The sequence below is a fragment of the Malurus melanocephalus genome, unplaced genomic scaffold, assembly GCF_030028575.1.
Source record: "Malurus melanocephalus ecotype Western Australia unplaced genomic scaffold, MMel_1.1 scaffold_44, whole genome shotgun sequence".
Classification (NCBI taxonomy): Eukaryota; Metazoa; Chordata; class Aves; order Passeriformes; family Maluridae; genus Malurus; species Malurus melanocephalus.
The window spans coordinates 3101113-3124349 of record NW_026623276.1 but is presented as its reverse complement, the minus strand read 5'-3'; the positions used below and the strand labels follow the sequence as shown (position 1 = coordinate 3124349).

Here is a 23237-nt window from a genome sequence, read left to right as displayed (position 1 = left end):
AAACCCAAAACCAAACACCAATCCTTTAATTATCACTAACAAGCAGCAGGGTACATGTATTAAAAATTGTTTAATTACATCATACCTCCAACATTCACAGTATCAAATGATAATGRAAATCTCTAAAAACACTGACAAAGGACATCCAATAGTGCTGCCTGTCTCTCCTCAGTAAGTACAATCTCTTGGTCTTTGCCTCTGAAAATCCAATTCTTGCTTAGGTTCAAAGATACATATTTAGGGTTTAAATTTACTTCTATGAAAATCCCAATTATTTCTACCATCTCTCTCTAGGCTCTAAGAAAGTCTCCATATATTCCTTTCTTAGTAGTACAGGAACTGCTAAAATCAGACTATAGTTATTAAAAATAATGGGTGTTGATAAAAAGACCTCAACAGGACTGGGTGAGAAAGGCTGCTATATGAACTAGAGATAATTTCAGGGGGGTAAAAAAGATCAGCTTTAAAAAGTGCTTCGTAAGGTGGTGGGTTTTTTTTTGTTTGTTTGGTTTTTTTTTTGGTTTGGGTGGTTTTTTTGTGTGTTTGTTGTGTGTGTGTGTGTGTGTTTTTGGTTTTTTTTGCACAAACCTCTTTCCACACAGGTTTGGGTGGAAGGAAATCCAACCTCCCAGAAATTTTCAGGAGTATTTGGAGGAATGTAGCGAAATCTGTGTCTTGAACAAGAGGCTAGTTTCTTCTGTCTCTCTTCTTCTGGCATGTCTGCATAATACTGAATGTAAGGTGAAAATAAAAATCCTAGTTAACAAATTCATACATACAGAGCAACTGCTTTACACAACTGACATTATCAATCACTGTGTTTATTAACACAGTTATCTAAAAACAATGGTGAGGACAGACAAGAGTAGAGATTTGTTATCCAAGTGACAAACACCTGGCAATTACCCTAAAAGCTTACTGAATTTACAGACTAAGTATAACTTCATGGTGGCAAATTTGTTAACCTTCCATCTTTTAACATACCATAGGTAATAAGGTTTAGGCATGTGTACCATTACTTATGTCAACAGTTTTACTGACTGATTTTACAAAGCTAAGTAGCACAGGTGTTGAAAGAGATTGGAATTTTTTAATTTATTAAGTGTCAGCTTACATTTACAAATAAAATTTAAAAATGAAACAACCCACACTACAAACCTCATGCTGCAGAATTATTTCCAGTATCCAAATTTACAGTAGTAACAGCAAACTTAAATCAAAATGCTTCCTACTTAGAAGGAAGTAAATAAAAAAAAATAGAAGTAAATAAAGAGCTAGTTTAAGTAACTGACTGGCATTGGGACTCCAGAAACTATCTGCCAGCTGAGCATTCTCTATGGTAAACTAGCTACTCATCCACCCCTGTCAGCTGTACTGGGGGCTGCAATGAGAAAAGAATATACACTCTCCAAACCTTTTTGCTGGGTGTTCCTCTGAGCAGCATCACAGAAAGTTAGGGTATATTTTTTTCCATTCAGTTTTCTACTATTTTAATTTTTAATTCTAGCTGTATCTCCTAAAAATACAAAATCTGTCCCTTAGAGCATGTAGATGGTCAAAATATTTTCAGTGAATGCACTGTGATTCCAGTGGCAAGCCAACAGTCACAGCCACACAAGAAACCCTCGTGAAAGCAGTAAAACAATTGTACTGAAATCACAGTGTTACGATTTAAAAAGACAAATTGAAAYTTGTAGCTTATTCAATGAGATGGAGAGTGACCTAGACTGGGAAAATCAGGAAAAGAACAGGATACCTCTGTAAAGAGAGATTATTTCATGTCCCCAGCTACTGGCAGGATTTCAGAAAACCTACTCGGAATTGTAAAGCCCACTAATTAATTCCTTTTTTCCTACTAAATCACAGACAAAATATTAAGGCATAAAAATCCTTCTCAAAAAATCATGAGATATAAATACTGATGATCAGCTAGAAAAGAGCAATCACAGCTCTGAAAATATCAGACCCAAAACTGCAGGAGCTAGAAGAACCCTTGTTTCTTTTTATAGTTCTGTAATCTGTGAGAACTGCAGCAGTGCCTAAAAACAGGTACATCTCCCCTCCCCAAAACACTTCAGATTTTGTGCCATTTTACAAAGTTTGCCACCAGAACATACTCTGCTCTCAAAACCCTTATTAGTACAGAAATCTAATCTAGTAACACGTGGATCTCCTGGTCAAGAATGTAAGATTCAGTGTGTTATAAATGTTCCCTTAAACTGGAGAGAGCCCATGCCAGACCAGAACATGTGGGTATTATCATTAGTGGGTATCATCAGCAGCTCAGGGATTGAGTCAGAGTAGGGTCACTTATGCAACTSGGCTTCAGAGACCCAGCTGGAAAGTTGTTTGTGTCACCCAGTTAAACACCTAGAGACTAATGAAAGAGGAGGAGCAGGCAAGCGTTATCTAGTACAGTTCAACTGTCACTGACAAAAGTTAAGAACATGGTATTAAATCAACAAAACTAGCTATAAGAATTCTGCAATCTCTGTGTAAACCAAATAATACTGAGTCTTATTGGGGACAATCAGCAGTACTCCTTAGTTTTATCCTGTTAATAGCCTGAAATTTTAGAAATTGACATACTAAAAGTTTGTGTGTTGCATTTTTTTAAGTTAAAAAAATTATGATTAGTAAGGAATAATTATAGATCTAACAATGAAAAATACAGTACAGTTTAGTAGGYACTAAAATAAAATAAAAAATCAAGAAAAATATGTTTTAAAATTAAATTAGAAAGAAACTTTTCTGCTTTGTCTTATTTAGAAATCTATTAGGGCTGACAGAGAATGAGAGAATTATGTATGTCAGCTAAACAGCAAAAAGAACTCTCAGCWGTTTTCTAGATTGATCTCACTGTCYGCAGCATTTTTAATCCACACAAAACATTTGAGCTAGGCTTTTCCATGTGTGAAGATACTGCAGTCTCATCCTGTCTTTCCTGTAAAATAACTGTTTATAGAACTCAACAATTTGCAGTCTCAGAAACAGAACAAACTCTTCCTCCCATTAATTTAGCAAAAACTTACTTATAGAATTTCTGTAATCCAAATGCATATAAAAAGAACTGACTGATTCTTCTACTCATTTAAATGTAGTTACACCTACATTACTTTTATGAGCTACCAGTAACTTCTGCCAACAATCTTTTTTGACAGCATCGCAAAGTCATAAAAAACCAAAACAAGATTTCTTATCAAAAGTTCTACACCGTAAAGTGAATGAGATGCTACCACAAAGCTTTAAGATAAACAGTTCTGCTGTGGCACTTCTGCTGTGGCAAAAATTAAATATCTCAGTTTTCTCAAAGTGAGAGTTACTTACCCCACTCACAGCACGCAGCCAGAAACAATTTACTGATTTCTACCCACTCCCTAAATATTCCCTTGGATTTTGGCAATTTTTCAAACCCATATGGCTAATCAGCAAGCCAAGAYTTTTCTAAAGCACCATTTATGCTGTATCCAATACTCCCTTCTTCCATAGGCATTTAATTCAAACCTAGTTTTAATATTGCTGTGACACAGCCAAGCATTCCACACATTCCAAGACATTAATCTTGAATGGTGCAGATTTAATAAAAAAAAAAAAAACCCAAAAGCCAAAACCAACAACAAACCCAAACTTTCCTGACATTTAAGGTAGAAACCTACTGTTATGAAACTGGAGCTGTGAATGTTTCCAGACACCATAGTTATCACTCTAACTTGACAGAAAGTAACACAAATTGGATTTGCAGAGGGAAGATCTGCAGCTTACAGAAACAGGAAATTAAAATGCTTAACACATGGCTCTGGAACCATGAAACAGACTGGAGATTTGGGGGATRTTTTGTTTTCTTTCAAACTCTTTAAATCAAACATATATTTTAAAAGGGTACTTATTGTTGACTGTAAAAATTAAATATTTGTGTTTAATGAGTTTTGCCAAAACTATTTTTCAGTATGTTTTCATTAAAAACATACCCTAATAAATTTCTTCAGCTAAGTAAATGGGACTTGACTGTAAAGTGAACAGCAGGAGAATCTAAGAAAAATGTTGGTCCTGTATATGTGCGTGGAAATTAAAAGATTCCACAAAATCCACGATTGTTCAGTCATTAATTCACACTTCTGAGTCATCATTTAGATCATAAAGTCTATTAATGACAAATAAAATATGTTCTTATTACACAATATTTTATCTGAAAGCAGTTTAATAAATTGAAAGGGAGGAAAAATGTGTAATGTGAAACACAAAATGTCATACTTTTTAATCTACTAATTAAGCATTTTTGCATGCATTTGTACATATATACACATTGTCACCTATGCTGGTGCAATTATCTGAAAAAATTATCCCAGAAAACAAGGGAAAAAGCAAACAAACCAAAACTAGATCCATCTATCTAACAGGATATAGAACTTACTTATTCCAGTAGAGATTTTGATCTAAAGTTTACAAATCTGTAATAGTTCTTTGACTAGCTGATGCATTCTTTATTAACAGTAATCTTACTGGAACCATGATGTAAGAAGCTTTTATCATGCAGATACACAGAAAAAAAAACAAACCCAAGACTTTCCATGTTAGGTAACTACAYCAAAAACAAACAAACCAACTGCAAACTTGGTTATCCAGCTTTGGTAAACACTCCTCTGCTACTGYAGGTAATGATGATGATGCAATCAGATTAATAACTAAAAACAGCACTTCAGTACTTAAATACTATTTGAGTTAGGAGAATGGAAGACTGACCAAATTTTAAAGCACTACTTACTATTTCACATTCCTTACAAGTGTGGCCAAGTAATTTTCTTCTTTCTTCTTTTTTTCTAACAACCTCAATATGAGGAAAATCTAACACAGTATTCTTTCTGAAAAAGAAAAGTGTTTTCACATAAGAGTACTTTTATTTTTCTGACATGACTGGGAATTTCCATTTTTTTTAACACAACGATGGAGAGTAAAGTTAAAAAGATAAATCAGAAAATGTCTACAAACCCCACATCATACTGCCTTTTATAGCTGAATAAGGTTATTTTTATAAATAAAACAGTTTTCAAATGTAATATGGACTTTTCCATAACCAGAGATATGTGTCCCATTATTATGGCTTTTCATAGTGTGAAAGTAATTRTTATATAGAAATTATTCAAATACAGATCTTCTACAGAATATTTGGTTTTGTCCAYGACAGAATTGTGCTTGCAATGATTTCCACAAGAGGAATGTATGTTGGGGTTGAACATCAGTAGGTTCTTTTCAACTTAACTACCCCCAAAACATTAAATAAGTTTTCCTCTACAAAGAAAACGTGCACTGAGGTAAAATATAAGCTAATTGAAGGGCTTGGTATCATCATGAAATGAGGATTCAGTCTTCCAATGACGATTATACTGGAAGGCAACAGAAGAGGCACTAAGAGGTACATTTGTTGAACCCCATTCATTTATTGCCTAGAGCAATGGGCAAAAATACCAGAGAGGGAAAGGCTTTTATTTGTACAAGCAGYCCATAGGTTCCAGGCTCACAAACTCATGACCATATGCCTGTAAGAAACCACATGGATTACAAACCACTGCATCCACTAAAATTATAAAATGCAGAAGAGGCAATCCCTTCTCTTCAGCAAATGTGACAGGCTTCTCAATGTTTAATTGAGATGTTTAATTTTTCCCCTCTCCCAGTTTTAATCTAAAGTATTTTATATAATTTAGTAGATCTTTTACCTATGCACCTTAAACTGCTAGTCTGTTACACACAAACACGTTTATTTTATGGAGGAACAAGTTTCGTTCCTGATAGGGAAGATACAAAGAGCCTTAAAAATGCCCCTACAGAACAAACTAAATTACCTCTCATCACTTTTGAAATAAGGCTCCACAAAAGCTTTCTGCTTGGCTTTATCTTGTTTATCCTCTTGTTCTGTAAATACACATACAAAATAAAATATAAGGTTAATAGAATGCCTGGAGAAACTTCTGTAAAATTATTAACCAAMTGTTGAGAAATATAAAAATGCCATTTACATTCAGTCTGAGACAACAGATTCAAATAGATACTAAAAATAATACAGAATTGATAGAACCAGCACTCAAAAAGCATTACTGGAGCAGAAGTAAAACAGCAGTGAGATGAGTAAAAACGACAAGAAGAACATCAATGGAAAGACTGCTTAAAATACAGAATATTGTAAGAGAACCTAAAATAATAAAAGAAAGGAAGTAAATAAATGCAGCCAAAAACTGGTGTTTCTTTAAAGAGTCACTTTTGCTATGCCAACTTCCACTGCACACTTTTGTGGTTGACTATATAAATGAACTACCAAAAAATTTTCATACTGCTTTATGTTATGTCCCTACAATTAATCAACTTCACCACAAACTTATGAAAAAAAGAACTGATGGCTTATTTGGCATACTTGTTCCTAAAGAACAGAGTCTGATTTCAACTCTTACAGTTTAAGTAGTCTAATAAAGTCAGAATCAAATTATATCCCACTCTTTAGTTTCTTGTTTGCWACTGTTCCTCCCTTATCCTGCTCTTCATCATGAAGAGTTTCTTTTTCATCACATGCAGAAGGATTATCTTCTGGTAGGCAGGATTCGTATTCTTCGTGGGTTGTCTGATCAAACAGATCTGTWATTTCTCCTCCTGTTATTTAAAGCATAAAGAACATCCAAATCAGTGTCTCAATGATTTCAGTCAAGAAATTACATTTTGACTAATGTATATCAAAAGAATTAACATTTACTTCCTGCTCCAGTACCAATTAACTCAACGCCAGTATACATTTATTCTTTCTGCAACTTCTCYGTCAATCTTTCAAATGTGGCCAGTGCTCACTTATTTTTCAGATACCTTGGATCCCATTTCAAAAATYTGATTAACTGCTAAATCACTGTGAGGTACCTTTAACCTTAATACTGGATACRTGATATTTCTGTTCTTGTAATTATGGAGTTATCCAAGCAGAAGGAAATACTTTCTGTGGGAAGGAAACAGTCACTGCCCTGCAGCCATGATTCACCACATACCATACATTAAAAGCAATATAAACACATTTGGATTTATATTAAACATACTAGGTCTATTTATATATCATTAAAAATGAAATTAGTCTTCCCATAGAAAGTCTGATGTGATTAAGTAGAAAACTTCCGAAGCTGTTTGTTGCAYGAGTGATTGTTGCAGGTGATATACGAACTGTTATATGGTTAAGTATTTAATCTTTTAAGCAMCTTTAAGGAATAGCAACTGGCTCTATCAGCACAAATACTATTATTTTAAAATCTRTATTTTAAAAAACCAACCTCAAAATCTGCCACCGATTCTACTGGGAAACAAACTGATCTGTGTAACTTATAAAAATACAACACCACTTTTACTGCAAACTATTTTCTACTATCTAGTCATACAGAAAAAAGAGAATGCCCTTTTAGTCTTTCCTCCTTAAAAAAAAAATCCAAAAAACTCCAACAAACCCCCAAAACCTCCCCATACCACAATAAAGCAAACCAAAGAGAAGCAAAAGGAAAAAAAAGTCTTACTTGGGCTGCTTTCCTGATTTTGTTCTTGATTTTTCATTTTTAATAGCACACTGTCACTAACATATGTATAATCCATATCAACAACTTCCTCTCCAACTCCGGTCTGAGAACCACCCTAAATAAAAAAAGGAAACATGACAATTGSATCTATAAGCAACTACTGTTGTCTGTGTCAGTGCTGTGTATCTGAAACACTTTCATAGCAGTTACTGGTTTCTTTTTCGACATAGATTTACTTTTCTACCTGCAGTAATGTCTGCATGATAAAGATGTAAAATTTAGGTAAGAGAATAACAAGTTTTGAAATTCAAATGTGAAGCATTTATCTGGTGGGTGAGAAATGCCTTAGTAATTTAATGTTAAATTCTGAAAAGATAAAAAGTAACCATGAAACATACAGAAATTAAAGACTGGTCAAATTAATAGATTTTAAGATARTCTTTAAGTGAGAGAGACAAAACAAACAGACTTCAGAAAAATTCTCAGAGATCCTAATAACTAACTTGCACCGAATTCAAAGGAAGATAACAGTCCTTACTGGCACATTTTGTATTATTCAACATAAAGAACTATCATGGTGAACATTTCACAGAACAATTTTTTTGTCCTGAATAAACTCAAAACTACCCCAAAAAGCATGACTTTCATATTCAAAATATGCCTCCTGAGTTTATTAAGTACATCTAAACAGTGGAAAWGTTTTAGGATAACTGTAGTGAACAAATTTCAAATAAGCTGAATTTAGAATTTTGTTAGAAAGTGGGTTCGGTCTTTCATTTCTTGCAATGTYCATGATACTACTTTTGCAGGCTTTTTCAACATTATAGAACATRCAGACTTATAAAAGCTCACCTTTGTATCAATCACAGTAATGTCCATTTTGTACTGTGAAAGATCAGCTCCTGGGTCTATGCTCCACTGGAAATTTTCTGAAGAGGRTTTATCTTTCAAGTCTGTATGCACAGAATATGAGGAAAAAAAGACAAATAATCAGAATCAAACTCTGCCAGAAACATCTAATCCCCTGGTCATCCTGTATGTGCCATATGATGGCACTCAAGGTGATATGTTCCATAACCTTCCTGGTCATCTGGGTCAGGCTGACATCCCTGTAGCTCCCTGGATCCTCTCTCCAGCCCTTCTTTTGGATGGGGGTCACATTTGTTCACCTCCAGTCAAATGGGATCTTCCTAGTTATCCAGGACTACTGATAAATGATGGAAACTGGCTCGCTGAGCACTTCTGCCAACTCCCTCAGTACCCTCATGTGGATTCCATCTTGCCCCACAGACTTGTGCRTGTCTAAGTGGTGCAGCAAGTCACTGATAATTTCCCCTTRGATTATRGGGGCTTCACTCTGCTCCCTGCTCCAGTCTTCCAGCTCACGGGACTGGGTACTCCAAGAAAAACTCATTTTACTATTAAAGATTAAGGCAAAGAATGCCCTAAATACCTCAGCCTTTTCTTCATCCTTTGTCCCTATGTTTTCCGCAGGTCCAATAATGCATGGATACTCTCCTTAGYTGTCCTTTTGTTGCTGATGGATTTATTGTCTTATAGACATTTTTTACTGTCTTTCAYGGCAGTAGCCAGATTAAGCTTTAGTTGGCCTTTAACCATTCTAATTTTCTTCCTGTGTAACCTCACAACATCCTCATAGTCCTCCTRAACTGCCTGCCCCCTCTYCCAAAGGTCATCAACTCTCTTTTGTTTGATCTCTGAGTTCCAGCCAATRCTCTCTGTTCAGTCAGGCTGGCCTTCTTTCCCTTTAGCTCATCTTTCAGCACACGGGACAGTCTGCTCCTACACCTTTAAGATTTCCTTCTTGAAGRATRTCCAGACTCCTGAATGTCCAATATGTCCTGGACTCTCTGCCCTACAGGACTGCCTCCCAAAGGATGACTGTCAACTAGTCTCCTAAACAGGCCAAAGTCTGCCCTCCAAATGTTCAGGACAGCAGTGTTGCTACCTCCCACTTCTTACTTCTCTGAGAATTGAAAACTGCTGTTCTGTGATTGCCATTCTCAAGATGACCCCCAACTATCAATTCAACTACCARTCCTTCTCTGCTCACAAACAACAGGTCCAGGGGCTGCCTGGTGGTTCACTAGTGACAGTAGATGAATGACAGTACAAATGTCAGGTCTAAGAAAAGAGTACAAAAGCATTTGGTTGTTTTTCCCAAGATGCCTCTTGATTTATCTCTGAGGGGAATATTTAGRTTCCAACCTAAACGGCCACACCAACTACTGACAAGCATCTCTYAAATTCATAATGCAAGTATTTCTAAACAAAGTATGCAGTGTAGCAGATCGGATAAGGAGTACAAAAGCTTTGATTCTGTAATCAGAGTTTTAAAAAATTAGTTTTCCAACTGGGAGCACTTGAGAGGAAAGAAGACACAAGTTCTAGAATGAGTGTATGGCAACCTGTATTCATTATCACTAACAGTACRAATTTATTTGACAGATCATTAAGAATAATGAAAAATATTAATAAGATACTTATGCTTGAGTACAGTTTTCAAGTATTTGATGTAGATAGCTTAAACTCAAACTTCATGGGATTTTATTTATTATTACACTGCAACAAATAACAATACTAAACAAACAAGAAACAACAAAATTCCTGTTGAGTATATACCTGATTATCAATGACATATTTATTATACAGTGGCAAAAAAATCCCAGGAAGATACAGACTGTAAATGCTRGGGGGATCTTGAGAAATCCCAAATAGAATGTGACTGAGTTACAAGCAGAACAAAGGGAAGAAATAAAGATGTGAAAAATTCTGTTGAACCAGAGCACAGGCTAAGGGGRTAGGGAAGCAGTAAAAGAAACATTTTCATCAAGTTACCTTGCTCATTCTGCTGTGCTTTACTTTTTGATAGTCTACAAGGATTTGGCTGAAGTACAGATGCTGGTTCAGATTCTCCATGTCCTGTCCTTGTTTTCTTTCTATTTGGTACATGGCCACTGGCAACCTAACAACATATTGCAATTTTACTATTTCCCAAAACTTAAATGTAATACTTCAAAGGAGAAGAAAAAACCAGAAAAGCATACCTTTACATTATCAAAAAGTTCCTCTGTCTCTGCAGAACTTGGCAGTGGTGCAAAYTTGAAGGGAGGAACTTCTTCTTTCATTTGGATCTGGTTTTTCTTATCAGGGAATGTTTTTCCCAGCATTGCCTCTTGTACATAGGATTCCTCTTGTAAATCTCTGACAAACAAACAGCTCTCATTGCTRGCATTTTGAACAGATGAACCTTCAGGAATGGTCTTCCCTATGTGTGAAAAAATGTCATGCAGAGTCACCTGTTTCAGTCTATTTTTACATGTCTCCTCATTTCCTTGTTTTTTTTCTTGACCACGAACTCCAGAGAAGCGATCAGACAGATCCAAGGGCTTATCAATTGTATGTTCCCCATTCATCTGCTGAAYATTGGATCGAAAGGATACAGAGTTCTCTTTGTTGAATGATGTTTTCTCACACCCAACTGCATGATCATCTTCAGTTTTCTTTCTCTTAGCACACCTGCCTTCRAGCTGCTTCTGGTATATGAGAAGGAAATCACTCTTGATCACCTCATTTTTAGCTGTGCAGGTGTTTCCAACACAGGTTACAGCCTCATTACTATTCTTTTTCACAACCATTTGTCTGTGGACAGAGGTCTGGCTGATAACCGAGTTGATTTCTGTTCCAAGATTCAGCGGTGCAACAAAAGCAACATCTTCAGATTTTGACCTGCTTTTATGAGATCTGGAACTGGATGGATTGTTGAAGAGGTTGGTTTTGAGATGAGGCTTCAATCCTGAATCTAAAATACAAGGAGCATGACCTGTACTTGAGTTGCTCTTGATACTGCTAGCAGCGCCAAAAACAGGAGAAGCTACCTGAGAATCCCAGCCATCATGTGGTGGAGTGTTATGAGATGGATCTGAAATACTGAATATAATGAGACATGAGATATTTTTCTGGTGTACAGAAGATGGGAGGAGACAAAGCAATTAAAAAAAAAAAAAACCTTTCCTATTGCTGATCCACTTTAAAGCTGTGTGAGCTGCTATTATTAACTGAAAAAAAAAAGAAAAAAATTATCCTATTCTAGGGATAAGTACTGTTGCACTTAGAGCTGTAAAAGGCAAACAAAACACAGATCTTGTCCTTCATTTTGGGTGTATGGTGTGAAATTCTGTTCCACATTCAMTTGAGAATCAAGGACAGAGTTAAAYCTGCCTAAGTATCACTTCTRTCTAAGGACTMCCTACCTTTCAGTGCAATGAAAGGGAAGAAAGGGAGAATGGCTGCAATATTTAGGCTCTTGTATAGATCTTAAAATCTGTTCTCAAAGCTTCTGCAAGTGAAGGAAAAAAGTGCAAGCTCCTTTCAGGTACTGTTTTTAAATCTGTCATCAATAAAACATACATTCAAGATGACAAACAGAGCCCAAAAGAATTTCAACTTAGATGATAATATCCTGAGGAGAGTGGGTAGGGCAGCAGTCAATTGGTTTGACACCTAATCAGAGCAATATGATTCTTTYGGCATTTCAGCTCCAGGCCCACTATCCACAGGGTTATGGGCCTCAGAAGATACCTTGTAATAATAATAAGTTAGGAAAGGAGGGACTGTGTACACAAGAAGCCCAAATCATAAGTTTGTGAATTAAGTCAAAGTCCACAGTTYTGCATTCTATCAGTTTCTTTGCTTTTAATGTTATTTATTTAAAAGAAACCCCTCTGATACGAAAGTAKTTATTTCCATGTCTATACCTTTAAAGCAAAATGCTGCAAGGTTTGAAATTCTACAAAAACCACAACTTCTATAAGSCTGCTTAAAACATTATCAATATAACTGAGTGGAAACACACCCTAAATTGTTGTCATCATTTCTTGATTCAGAAGCTGGATGTTTCCTYGAGTCTTCAGACTGCATGCTCTCTGGGACCTGGCCCATAATTGTATTAGTGAGGGGAAGATTCAGTACACTCTGGGATTCCTTGTAAGTGGTGAAGGAAAACAAAGAAAAGAAACATGAGAAGATAYTGGAATTAAAATTAGAAGTATGCTCAGTTGACACATAAATACTCTGAAAATCCATTTAAATCAAAACAGTCAAAACTCTGAAAAAYAATAAAAGCCAAAAGAGATGAAATTTTGACCAGCATCTTTAAAGAAATCTTATGGAAATTGAAAAGATTCAACATTCAAATGCATGGACACAAAAATATTCTGCATAATGTAATTTTCATGGTAGTTACCAGTCAAAAATATCAGATAATCTAACCTGAGTCACCAACCAGTCACAYTGACAAGAAATCTTTTTCAGTGTCTTAGGCTTGATTACTGCTCAAAGRGAGTTTGGCAGACCCAAGGATTTAGATCATTGTACTAATAAAACTTCGAAGTTGTATACACAGCAGAAACCACGTCCCTACTCTCCTCCTCAACCCCCAGACTGGTCAGCACAGTTGTCTCTCTTCTTGCTAAAGCAATTCAGGAATGAACAAGCAAAAGCAAAACAAAGTGAGCTTACTGAACTCAGAATACTTTTGCAATTTTAATTCAAAAGAGAAAAATACCGTTTTTGAAAATAACTGGGCCCAAAAGCTAGTTATGTAAGAAATTTGGGAATACTTACAGATTCCTCTTCAACACCAAGTCCAATTGTTTCTGCGACAACTGCAGCCAAATTAAAAGATGGCTTTGGAACAGGGTATCCTCCCACRGTAGGTTTATCTTTGTGAGTAGAAGGAAGATCACAGTAAGTTACAAACACATTATAGTCAACTCACAGAGATGGTAAGAATTAAAAAGATCACAAATTAAAACTGGCATTTATGGAAATAGTTTGATTTGCGTCAGATAAAAATCATGTCTGGAAGGGGTAAGTGAYGATGGGGGGCAAAAGAATTTCTAATGAGAGCAAACTACTGTATTAGGACAAAGAAATATGTGTCCAGTTTGAATACAGATGCTCAAAATTAAAAGTCAAAGTTAAAGCTGCTTTTCACACTTCCAGTCCAGGGCAAGGGACTACTTTTATCAAGTAGTCTGATAAAAGCATGTAGAACAGAGATAATGTATATTTACAGTAAAATGCTTGCATTGCATACATCCTAGGTGACAGTCACCGTATTTTTTCATGTGTTTTTATTAGGAAAGCAAATAAATGAATTGCCCTTCTTTGAGGGGTTTAACAAKACTCAGTACATTAAACTTGGAGAAGACAATAAAATTGGAAAGTACATGAACTGCAACCACCATAATCCTGATTTGTATGAATGATTCTATAGTGATTCTCATAGTCATGAAGGAGTTTAAAAAGGTTTGCACTTTACTAGGTTTMTTTGTTGAAGAAAGGTTAAAGACATGAATGTTCAGTTGTATAACATTTTTGCCTTATTTTGAATGGAATTAGAACTAAATCTATTAATACACTTACTTGACACAGGGGACAGTTGTGGATCACAGGTGTCTGCCACTAGTATCTCTTCTCCCTGGTGAGCGTTCACTTGTGTGGAAAAGAGTGGAATTTTCCCAAACTCTAGATGCAGAAACATTTTCACATGGTGAAACTGGGTATCCTGTTGTGATAATGTTGTGTAGATACAGATAATGACCCTGATCTTAAAAGCACTTGAATGTGAGTTTTACTATTTCAGTAGATCCAGCAATCTAAGCACACCTGATGATTTGTCATAGTGATATGTTAAAATAAAAAGAAAAAAATCCTAAACATTTTGTATTAAACCTTTCTCTCACAAATATGATCTCAGCCAGTCAGCCCTAAAACCATACTAACACAAAATTACATCACCATCTATACTGATCACATAAAAATGTATTCAAGCTGTATTTGACCTGTTAATAGGGCAACRAAACTACTGAAGAGTAAATAAATCATCCAAAGTAATAATGTTTTCCATCAGCTAAGGTAATAAAAAGGTGAAAAACCTGAGATCTGAATTATGAGCAACATATGCCATGTAGTCCTTTCTGCCTTGACAACCAGCTTTTTCCAGCCATTAACTATGATAGGTATTTACACATTTCTTATATATTACACCACAGATTTGTTTAGTAGCTCCATTTTTTAATTCAGAAAATGGTGAGGAATAGGTATGCTTAGTAAGAAAAAACTTTTCACAGCACTAATAATTTCAAATGCAACATAAAGGGCATGGGTAAGTAATCTACTCTTTCCCTCCCATAGTTACCCTATTTTTATTCTAGGAAAAAGGCTTTTAGTCAAGACTAATATTTAAATGTATTCATATATTATCTAAAACATCTTTTTTTTAATGCCACAAAATAAATTAACGTGGATTATGATAATTCCTGTGTATCAATAAAATACAAAGTTCCTTATTTCACAGAAATACTTTTTGTAGTTAAAACACTTAAAGTTATTTCTATGACATTACAAAATGAAGTCTGGAARTCAAATGCACACAATACTTTTGAACTTAAGACACAAAACAAATGCAAACRGTGAATACAGAAAAAGAGAGATCATGTAGATATCTCCCAGTTTCGGTAAATTACTTTGGTTGCAGAATAATCTCAGAACGTGGGAAAACATTTGTTTCATTCTCCGCTAGATGGTGACATCGCTGCATGCACCAGTCAAACGTGACCAGATGCTTTTCCAGCCAATTTGCACTTACGGGAGACATATAGGCTGGAAAACTGTTACACTTGCATGYGCATGTGAATGAATAAAAGTACAAGATTGAGTTAAGTTCTGAGTATGTATCACTGATGTAACAGTTACTGCTAAAGACATTTTTCCCTGGACTCATCATTATCTCTCAAAAAGAGAAAAGACAAATCAAATAAACGCACAAGTTTCTTATTTTAGATTTTAGATTTTTTTTTTATATTTTGCCTTTGCAATCAAGTTTATATATCATCTTTCTCTTTGGCCTTTAAGATAATTTAAAAAAAGGTAAATAAAATACTCTTACCACTGCTGCTTTCCCTAAGTTCCAAATCTGGGGATGTATGTTCTGTGTATCGGACATGTCTRTTCTCTTTTTTTCTTCTCATACGATTAACCACAGAAAATGAAGAAGTCAGAACTGGAGAATCTGGAATGACTCCTTCTTCTACCAGCAATGCTTGCTGCTTTTGCTCCCTGGAGATCAAATCAGGTAATCAAATAAAACCCAAATTGGCAAGATGAAGAGTTTTCATTTCAGCAAGAAGGACTTGCTGACAGCCACATGGATCAAGAAAGCAACAATTTAAAAAATACAGCCACCTCAACAACATTACACTGTAAAAAAATTTCTAAATACATCCCAGTTTTTAGATACATCTAACAAAAAATTAACCATTACTCCATCAAGTCCGAGGAACAGCATACAAYCCTAGCTCTTCACATTTGTAGCCTACATACAAATACTGCACTATGGAAGACCATTTTCCTGGAAGAAACTAGGTACTGTAGAGGTTGCAGCTTGTTCTCTGAAGCAGGYGCTTCTTTAACAAGACAATGCCAAAATGGGTGAATTAGTATCTCTCCTCCTGTATGGAAATTCCTGTATATCATGACAATTTATGACCCTGAGATTGGCTGAGCTGGTTACAGCATGGTGCCGGATAACACAGATTGGGGGTTCAATCCCAGGATGGGCCAATCACTTCAGAGTTGGACTAGATGATCCTTGTGGGTCCCTTCCAATTCAGAATATACTCAGTGGTCTGGAAATACTGGCTTAAATACAAAACAAAAGCTTTTGGACAATTTTAAATAGTAATGAACAACACTGTGCAGTCCCTGTCCAAAGCATTGGATGTTACCTCTAATTCAGCTGAAAAAGGTCTTCAGGGAATAACGTCAAAAGCATATAAAACAAATTATGTAAAACACAAGATGAGTTATGAAGTTTACTTTCTCTCACACTGTCCGCTCTAGTAGCCTCTTGGAGAGTCAGTATATAGAAATCAGTGTAACAAGTAACTACATCTTTTCTCTCCAAAACCTCWGTCTAGATATAGTGAGGGAATAACAACAAAAAAAAGCACTAATTTTGGATCTTTGCGCTTAAATGGTTTGTTTAGAACTTCACATGAAGCAATCTGCCCTATGGTGGTGGCAATGAGAAATGGAAGAGGCAGTAAAAGAAAAGCACATGGAAATCTAACTCAGCCTGTTTGGTCATCTTCTCGCAGTTGCACATTCCCTTACAATTCTCAAGAGAAAACATAGGCCAAAAGATAATTCCTTAAATATAAAAAGAAGGATATATTGTTTTGATCTAAGGGAAGAAGAGGAAATACCGATAAATTTTTGCTTGCGTTGAATTGAACCACAAGATCTTACATAAAATAAGGTAACGGAAAACTATAAAAAGCTGTCTGGCTTGAAACAAAAAGCATTTTTGCAGTTAGGCTTTTTATCACTACTAACTTTGAACACTTAATGGCAAACACTGATGGACTGATGTTCTCAAGTCCTGACGAATCCCATTGTATAATTTTCCAATTACTCTTTTCTAGCCCATTTACAAAGAAAGCACTGGGCAACTCCATTAYCTACCAGCATCATCTTATGAAACAAATCAAAATATACAGCAGAGCAATATATTCATCCATTTACTTTGCAAATTTAAGTTAGCTGTTACAGTTCTCTTTGAATTTACTGGCACATGTGAACTTTTATGACSGATTAACCAACTGAAAAGTGCAGTATTTTTCTGCACCTTACGTGTAAACCAAAAGGTAGTTCCTACAAATGATCACAGAAAAAAAAACATCAAATGAAGCAGCTGTCACACATATTGTACATCATAAATAATTTCTGAATCATGGAATTATCTGAGACCCCAGAAGAGGTTTTTCCAGAAATTTCTTTGCTGTTTCCATCCATGAATAAATCCTAATGTGATAAATGATCAGGTAATACAGTTCTTCTACCATTTCACTGATTTCACTTTTAGGGAGAATTCTCAGATTTTTATTCCTAGTATTTTAACTTGGTTATAAAATACAGAAGACTGCAAAACTCTGATTTCATATCATGCATTAGAAACAATCTGCTACTTTGCACCTACAATGTGATACTATATTGACCTAAGTTGCTAAATCTAAATAAAGTACCATGACTATAGCTCAACCAAAACAACMAAATGCAGCTGTATTAAAAACAGCAGCACCATCCTTAAACTACTGCATATCCACTCAACTCCGCACTCATTTGAATGATCACCTAACACRCAGAGCAAGTAATTTAGTGTTACATTGGTCACTGTCAGCTTTGCTACACTGGTTTTTACTGGAAGCTGGGATCAGAATGTGTGCTATTCTGAGAAGAATAAATGCATACAGAAAAAGAAAGGACAATTAGATACAAAGATGTGAGAGAAATCAAGAAATACAAAGGAATAGGACCACAATAATTCTGAACAGAACTCTACTTTTTTCACTCCTCTATCAAAGTTGAATTCTGACACAGACAAGAAAAAAAATCACATGCATTAAAAAACCTTCCATATCAAGTCCACACATCCTGTCCCATTTCTCACAGGCTTCTACACAACTAAGTCACAGATTGGCAAAAAAAAAAAAAAAAAAAAAAAAAAGTGAGATAGGGTTCAGATGATGTCAAACCCAAGAAGAAATGAACACTACTTCTGCCTTGCACAGTACACCATATTCACATAATCACCACAACATTAGATGGCACATTCTAACTCATCAGATTAAAATGTGACAGTCAATTTGTAGCTCATTATGTTTATGTTTTGTTTTCAAATTTTACTGTGGTTTTTTTCTTTTAAAATTGCAAAATTACAGTAAGTTTATTTTTGCAATGTATTGCAAGATCCTGGGACTTTTTGACGGTTTAAGTAACTACTTTCTGAAGTCTTAGCCTAGGGGGAAACAATTGGTAAAGAGGCAACTGAGGAATAAAAATATGAGACATAAGACTTTGCTGTACGCTGTGATCAGAAGTCAAGCAAAATTTCTATGATAAATTTACTTCTTCCAATTTAAAAAAGATGCATGCAGTTAAAAGAAAACAAAAATCTGCACAATAGAAAGAAACTGGACCAATGTTGTTAGCGGCACTAAGCTATCTTTTCACAGTCTATCAGAAAAGAGGAAACAAATTTTAAAGACTTAAAAGCTGATATTTATATTCCCAGACATTTCTACTGAGGAATGGGGCAATATCTAGAACAATCCAAAACTTACTCTAGCTCCTTCTGTAATTGCTGGAACTGTTCAGTTAACTTTTTATTCTCATCCTGTAAGTTGTTTTTTTCATTCACTGAAATTTATAGGGAAAAAAAGAGAAAAAAATCARTGCACACATGTCAACATCATAATCTTGTCAGGTCCTTTAAGAAAACAGAACTAATGGTAAAATGTARTACCATACACCTTCTTTATGGCTTACAAAAATGAAGTTTCAAGCTAGTAATTAAAAAAGTTGTCAAATGATGTGTTAGAAGAGGCAAAGGTGGCACAATTACTRTATCACAATGTTAGTTCTAYACAAYCATTAATTACTTTTGTCCATGCACAYACAAGCGAGTGTATGTAAAGCATTGTGAGGTGTATGTATGTAGAGGTATGTGTGTAAAGGTGAGTGTGTTGTGAAGATGAGTGACTTACTCACTTGTCTCCATGGACAAAATTGCCTCCTTAGGCTAAAGCAACTAGAATYTGGTTTTAGTCATGAAAGTAAACAACCAGTTGGAAAGAAGGAATAAAAAAGGCAGTAATTTCTTTAAAATCACTGAAGTATTTTGGAAACCAAGAAAGCCTACCCAGAACTTTTTGATTTTACTTTTCCTAATTTCCAGCTCAACCTGTCTTTACTTCACACAAACTTACTGCATCACCATGCAGCCTTTTTCCCATGCTGGCTCAAACTAAAGTAGTGATWGCTCCCAACTTTTCTGTTCACTTTGATTTTTATGTTCTTGTTCTTATTTTGGTGTTGTCTTTTTTTACCTCTAAATTCCTCAACTGGTCTTTTTCATTGTTACATAGATTTCAACCCAAACCCATGGGAGCCTACTTCTGTGTCAGATGGTTCAAGAAWATTTGTACCTACTAGGTGTCAGCTTGATTTTTAGAGTACAGAGCTTTATTAAAAATTGGATGYACCCTGTTTGTTGTTCATCATTAAATTCAGAATTCAGAATATTTTTATATAAATTCCCAATATTAGAAGTCCTTGAAACACTGATGCATTTTGTATTAGCACACATATTTCCATAATTTAATTAAGTACTGAAAAGATACTTTTTGTCTAGCATTTCCCATATTTCAAATCTYACCGAATGTCTGCTTGTTCTTGATCAAGGAAGACAACCAAATGATGCAAAATAATTAATGGTAAAGACACCATTATMATTTTAAAATACTGCATTATTCTGCACTTTATACAACCAATCTTTCCAAACTCTCTTTATGAACATATTTGTGTCCTGCTTGTGTACCACCTAGAACAAACAGTTTAATTTGYCTCATATGTTCTATTTCTTGATTTCAAAATGAGCTGGCTAAAAGCTGCCAGGTGTAAAGCTATTTTTTCTGTGGCCTCACTTGGTTATGTGACAATTCTGGGTCTTCTGCAGTTAAAGTCCAAGACCAACTAACTACAGGACACAAGCTGGACCCACACTTGTCTGAACTTGAGACTTTGCAATCAACAGTTCCTYTGAAGTCAGGGTTTTCTTAGGAAAGCAGGCAATCATTCTAGTTGTAGGAATAAACAGAAGCAGTAACATTTTATCTAAAGTAGCTACTTTACASTGCAAAATTTTCCACGTCAGTTCACTTTTAATATCAGCACTTCAATCTAAGAAGGTGGGTCAAATGACTAGTCACTGGCATGTTACGTATTTTCAGACTGCAGAGTTAAGTATCCCCCGACTGATTTTCTTGAGCTTACTAAACACACTACATATAAATTATATCAAGTTACATGAATTACTGAAGAACTAGTTTACAAAATAGCATGTTTTGTCTTCAGACTTAGGGTTGAAACTCACTAAGCTCAGTAATAAGTTTGAGATTCTGCTGCCGGATATTTTCAAACTCTTGCTGCTTCTTTCTCATATGTTCTTCGGTTACAGCACAACGATCACATAATCCTGCTCTTAATCTACAACAAAATTAAGAGAAAAAGGTTCCTCTGTTAAAAAAATATTCCCATGCATGAAGCAGAAACCAATGTTTAACAAACCTTTTGAACATTGAAAACCAGAAGATTTCTGACAGCTATGCAGAACACCACTAAGTACTGTGGTTTTATACATTCACATACCAATGTTTCAAGATTTCTGAACGATCTAATACTATGTGCACTAACATTTGCATAAATGATTATAGGTACTGGATCCTTCTAAAACAACATGCATTGCTTTATTTAATAAAGTGAAACATGCTACACCCTGCCTGGCCTGAAAGCCTTAGTGAAATGTCCTACTAAGAATATTGTCAGACACAATTCACCATTCATTTTAAGTGAATTTYATTCAAGAAAATAMWAATAAGCAAATMATTTCAGTAAAYASAAGTACTGYTTCATCTAAGAAGGGAATGTACTGTCATTAAGCAAAAGAATCAAATAAGAAGAACAAATAATAAGTTCACTCGGTAACTATCGCCAAGCAAATGTGAAACCCTTTATCATTATCTAAGCACCAATAATTAGAAATGGATCCAAAAGTTCATGCATGGCATTGACTCCACTGTCTCTAATGTCTCCAATCAGCTGTTTAAAACACATCCATGATCAGAATACAACTTGTTACAATCAATCCATATTACCTGACACATTCATTCATGCAATGAAATATGTGTTCATTTTACAGATGATAAATGGAATGCATTTATTTCTGGTACATAGAAAAAACTAACAGTATTACGAAAGTGAAAACCAGAGTCTCCTTTGCCTGCTAAATAAGAAACCAGTTAGTCAAGAGTTCTACATTGCTGCTGCTACTACATCAAGTGCTAAAAAACCCAACAAAACAAACTATGAAGTTTCCAATTTCACAGTTGAATATCACAAGTAAAAGCCATACTGGTTTACTGGTATTTTAAWATTGTGGAATTATGGAAAGAGTAAAATACTGAAATGCCTCTTCATATTAGCTTATCTGAATGTGTAATAAACACAGTAATCTCCTTGTATTAAATCACTTGAAGTATTCCTTTTGTTTTCCATAATGTGAGTAATTCATCTGCCAAAGAATTAGAAAAGTCAATCCACACTGTGAATGTCACATGGTATGAAAGTTTATTACCTGCATTGATACAAATTCACAGAGAAATGAAGTTGAATGGAAAGGAAGAGTATGACAGCTCTAAAATTTGAGGTAGCACAGGAATGTGGGAAAATCATGTACTATGTAATGATCTCCTGTTCCCAGAAAGCTTCCAAGAGCCTATTAACAGCAAATTCAACACACACTTTCCAAAACAAGTCTAGTTTTTAAAGATGAAAAAATGCACTGTAATTTCATGTCTATTGATTTTGTTTTGCTGTAGCAGATTAAACAAAAACAAGTAAGATAAAGATAGAATGACTCAAAAGGCAAGGRGAACACCTAACTCCAAAAGAAGGTAAAAGATGGAACTTGTGATTAAATTTAGGTAAAACACACAATTGGTAAAAAAGACCCCCTCAAATCTGAAACATTTCCTAGTGAATTATTTCATTAATTTCACAACATATTACAGCCTTTTGGATTTGTACTTATATTACATCTTGATCAATATAAAATTTAACTCTACAAAGATGGATACAAAAGAATGCATCTTAAAATGTCTGTTTGCCTCCCAGATTGCTTTATCTTAACTTCGATTGATCATAGCTGAACTAAACAAAACTAAGCACTTTGAAAATAAAAAAATAACAAAAATCATTATTTATTTATATTCATTACTAATTTTATATTTAATTAGATATATGAGAAAAATACATGTTATATACTTAGTGACTGTCCTCCAGTCAGAGCAATGCAAATTCTACACCTTTCTGTATAAGACACTATTTGGATTGCATTAGAAAAGGACTGGTTTAGTAAAAAAATAAACCAATAAATAATCCCACACCAAAACACAATAAACTCAACTTGTACAAGTATCCAGATCTACTCTGTTAAGAGTGAAACACAGCAAACTCAAAAGCTAGAAGACACTACTTCACCTGTCTTCTAAAACCTTGATAGTGTCATGAAGTGCTTTTTGCTGTTCTCTGAGCTGTTGGTTYTTGGTATAGAATTCTTCAAGCCTCTCTGCATCCCTAAAATGAAATAGAGAAAAAGTTAGTTGTAGCTTTAAATTGCAGCTATGAGTTTTTYACTGGAGAGTTCTCTCTGGCATGTTTCCTTCATATCCTTGGGAAATGTGATTATCATCAGCACAATTATTAAGCCAAAGATAAATGAAGCAAGTGTTTCTGATGAATAATAATTTAGAAATGWYRGAGTTAGRAAAGATGCAGCTAGYTTCTAATTCATAATACAGGTGATCTTCTGTTRGTAAATCTGATTTTTGATCAGGTGAAAATTACAATTTGTGACAGTCAAGACATAAAAGCGAATAATGTTCAAGCAAGAACTTCAGAAAACATATACTCCATATACCTACACTCCAAGTTTTCTTACATGTTACTGTGCTGCAAAACCTTTGGGCATCTAATTGAAGCTTTCACAAACAGGTC

General features: G+C 35.0%; 1 protein-coding gene across 1 annotated transcript in view; it reads right to left on the bottom strand.

Moving 5' to 3' along the window:
* Positions 1-23237, bottom strand: part of RBBP8 (RB binding protein 8, endonuclease) — a 41682-nt gene that overhangs the window by 1977 nt on the left and 16468 nt on the right. The window contains exons 5-19 of the mRNA XM_057364938.1: positions 22722-22817; positions 20557-20669; positions 18746-18821; positions 15511-15680; positions 13986-14087; positions 13182-13279; positions 12412-12539; positions 10604-11486; positions 10395-10521; positions 8388-8488; positions 7536-7650; positions 6487-6639; positions 5841-5910; positions 4763-4859; positions 589-730 (exon numbers count right to left, since the gene is read on the bottom strand). Coding sequence (XP_057220921.1) covers positions 589-730; positions 4763-4859; positions 5841-5910; positions 6487-6639; positions 7536-7650; positions 8388-8488; positions 10395-10521; positions 10604-11486; positions 12412-12539; positions 13182-13279; positions 13986-14087; positions 15511-15680; positions 18746-18821; positions 20557-20669; positions 22722-22817 — 2471 coding nt within the window. The remainder of the gene's footprint in view (positions 1-588; positions 731-4762; positions 4860-5840; positions 5911-6486; positions 6640-7535; positions 7651-8387; positions 8489-10394; positions 10522-10603; positions 11487-12411; positions 12540-13181; positions 13280-13985; positions 14088-15510; positions 15681-18745; positions 18822-20556; positions 20670-22721; positions 22818-23237) is intronic.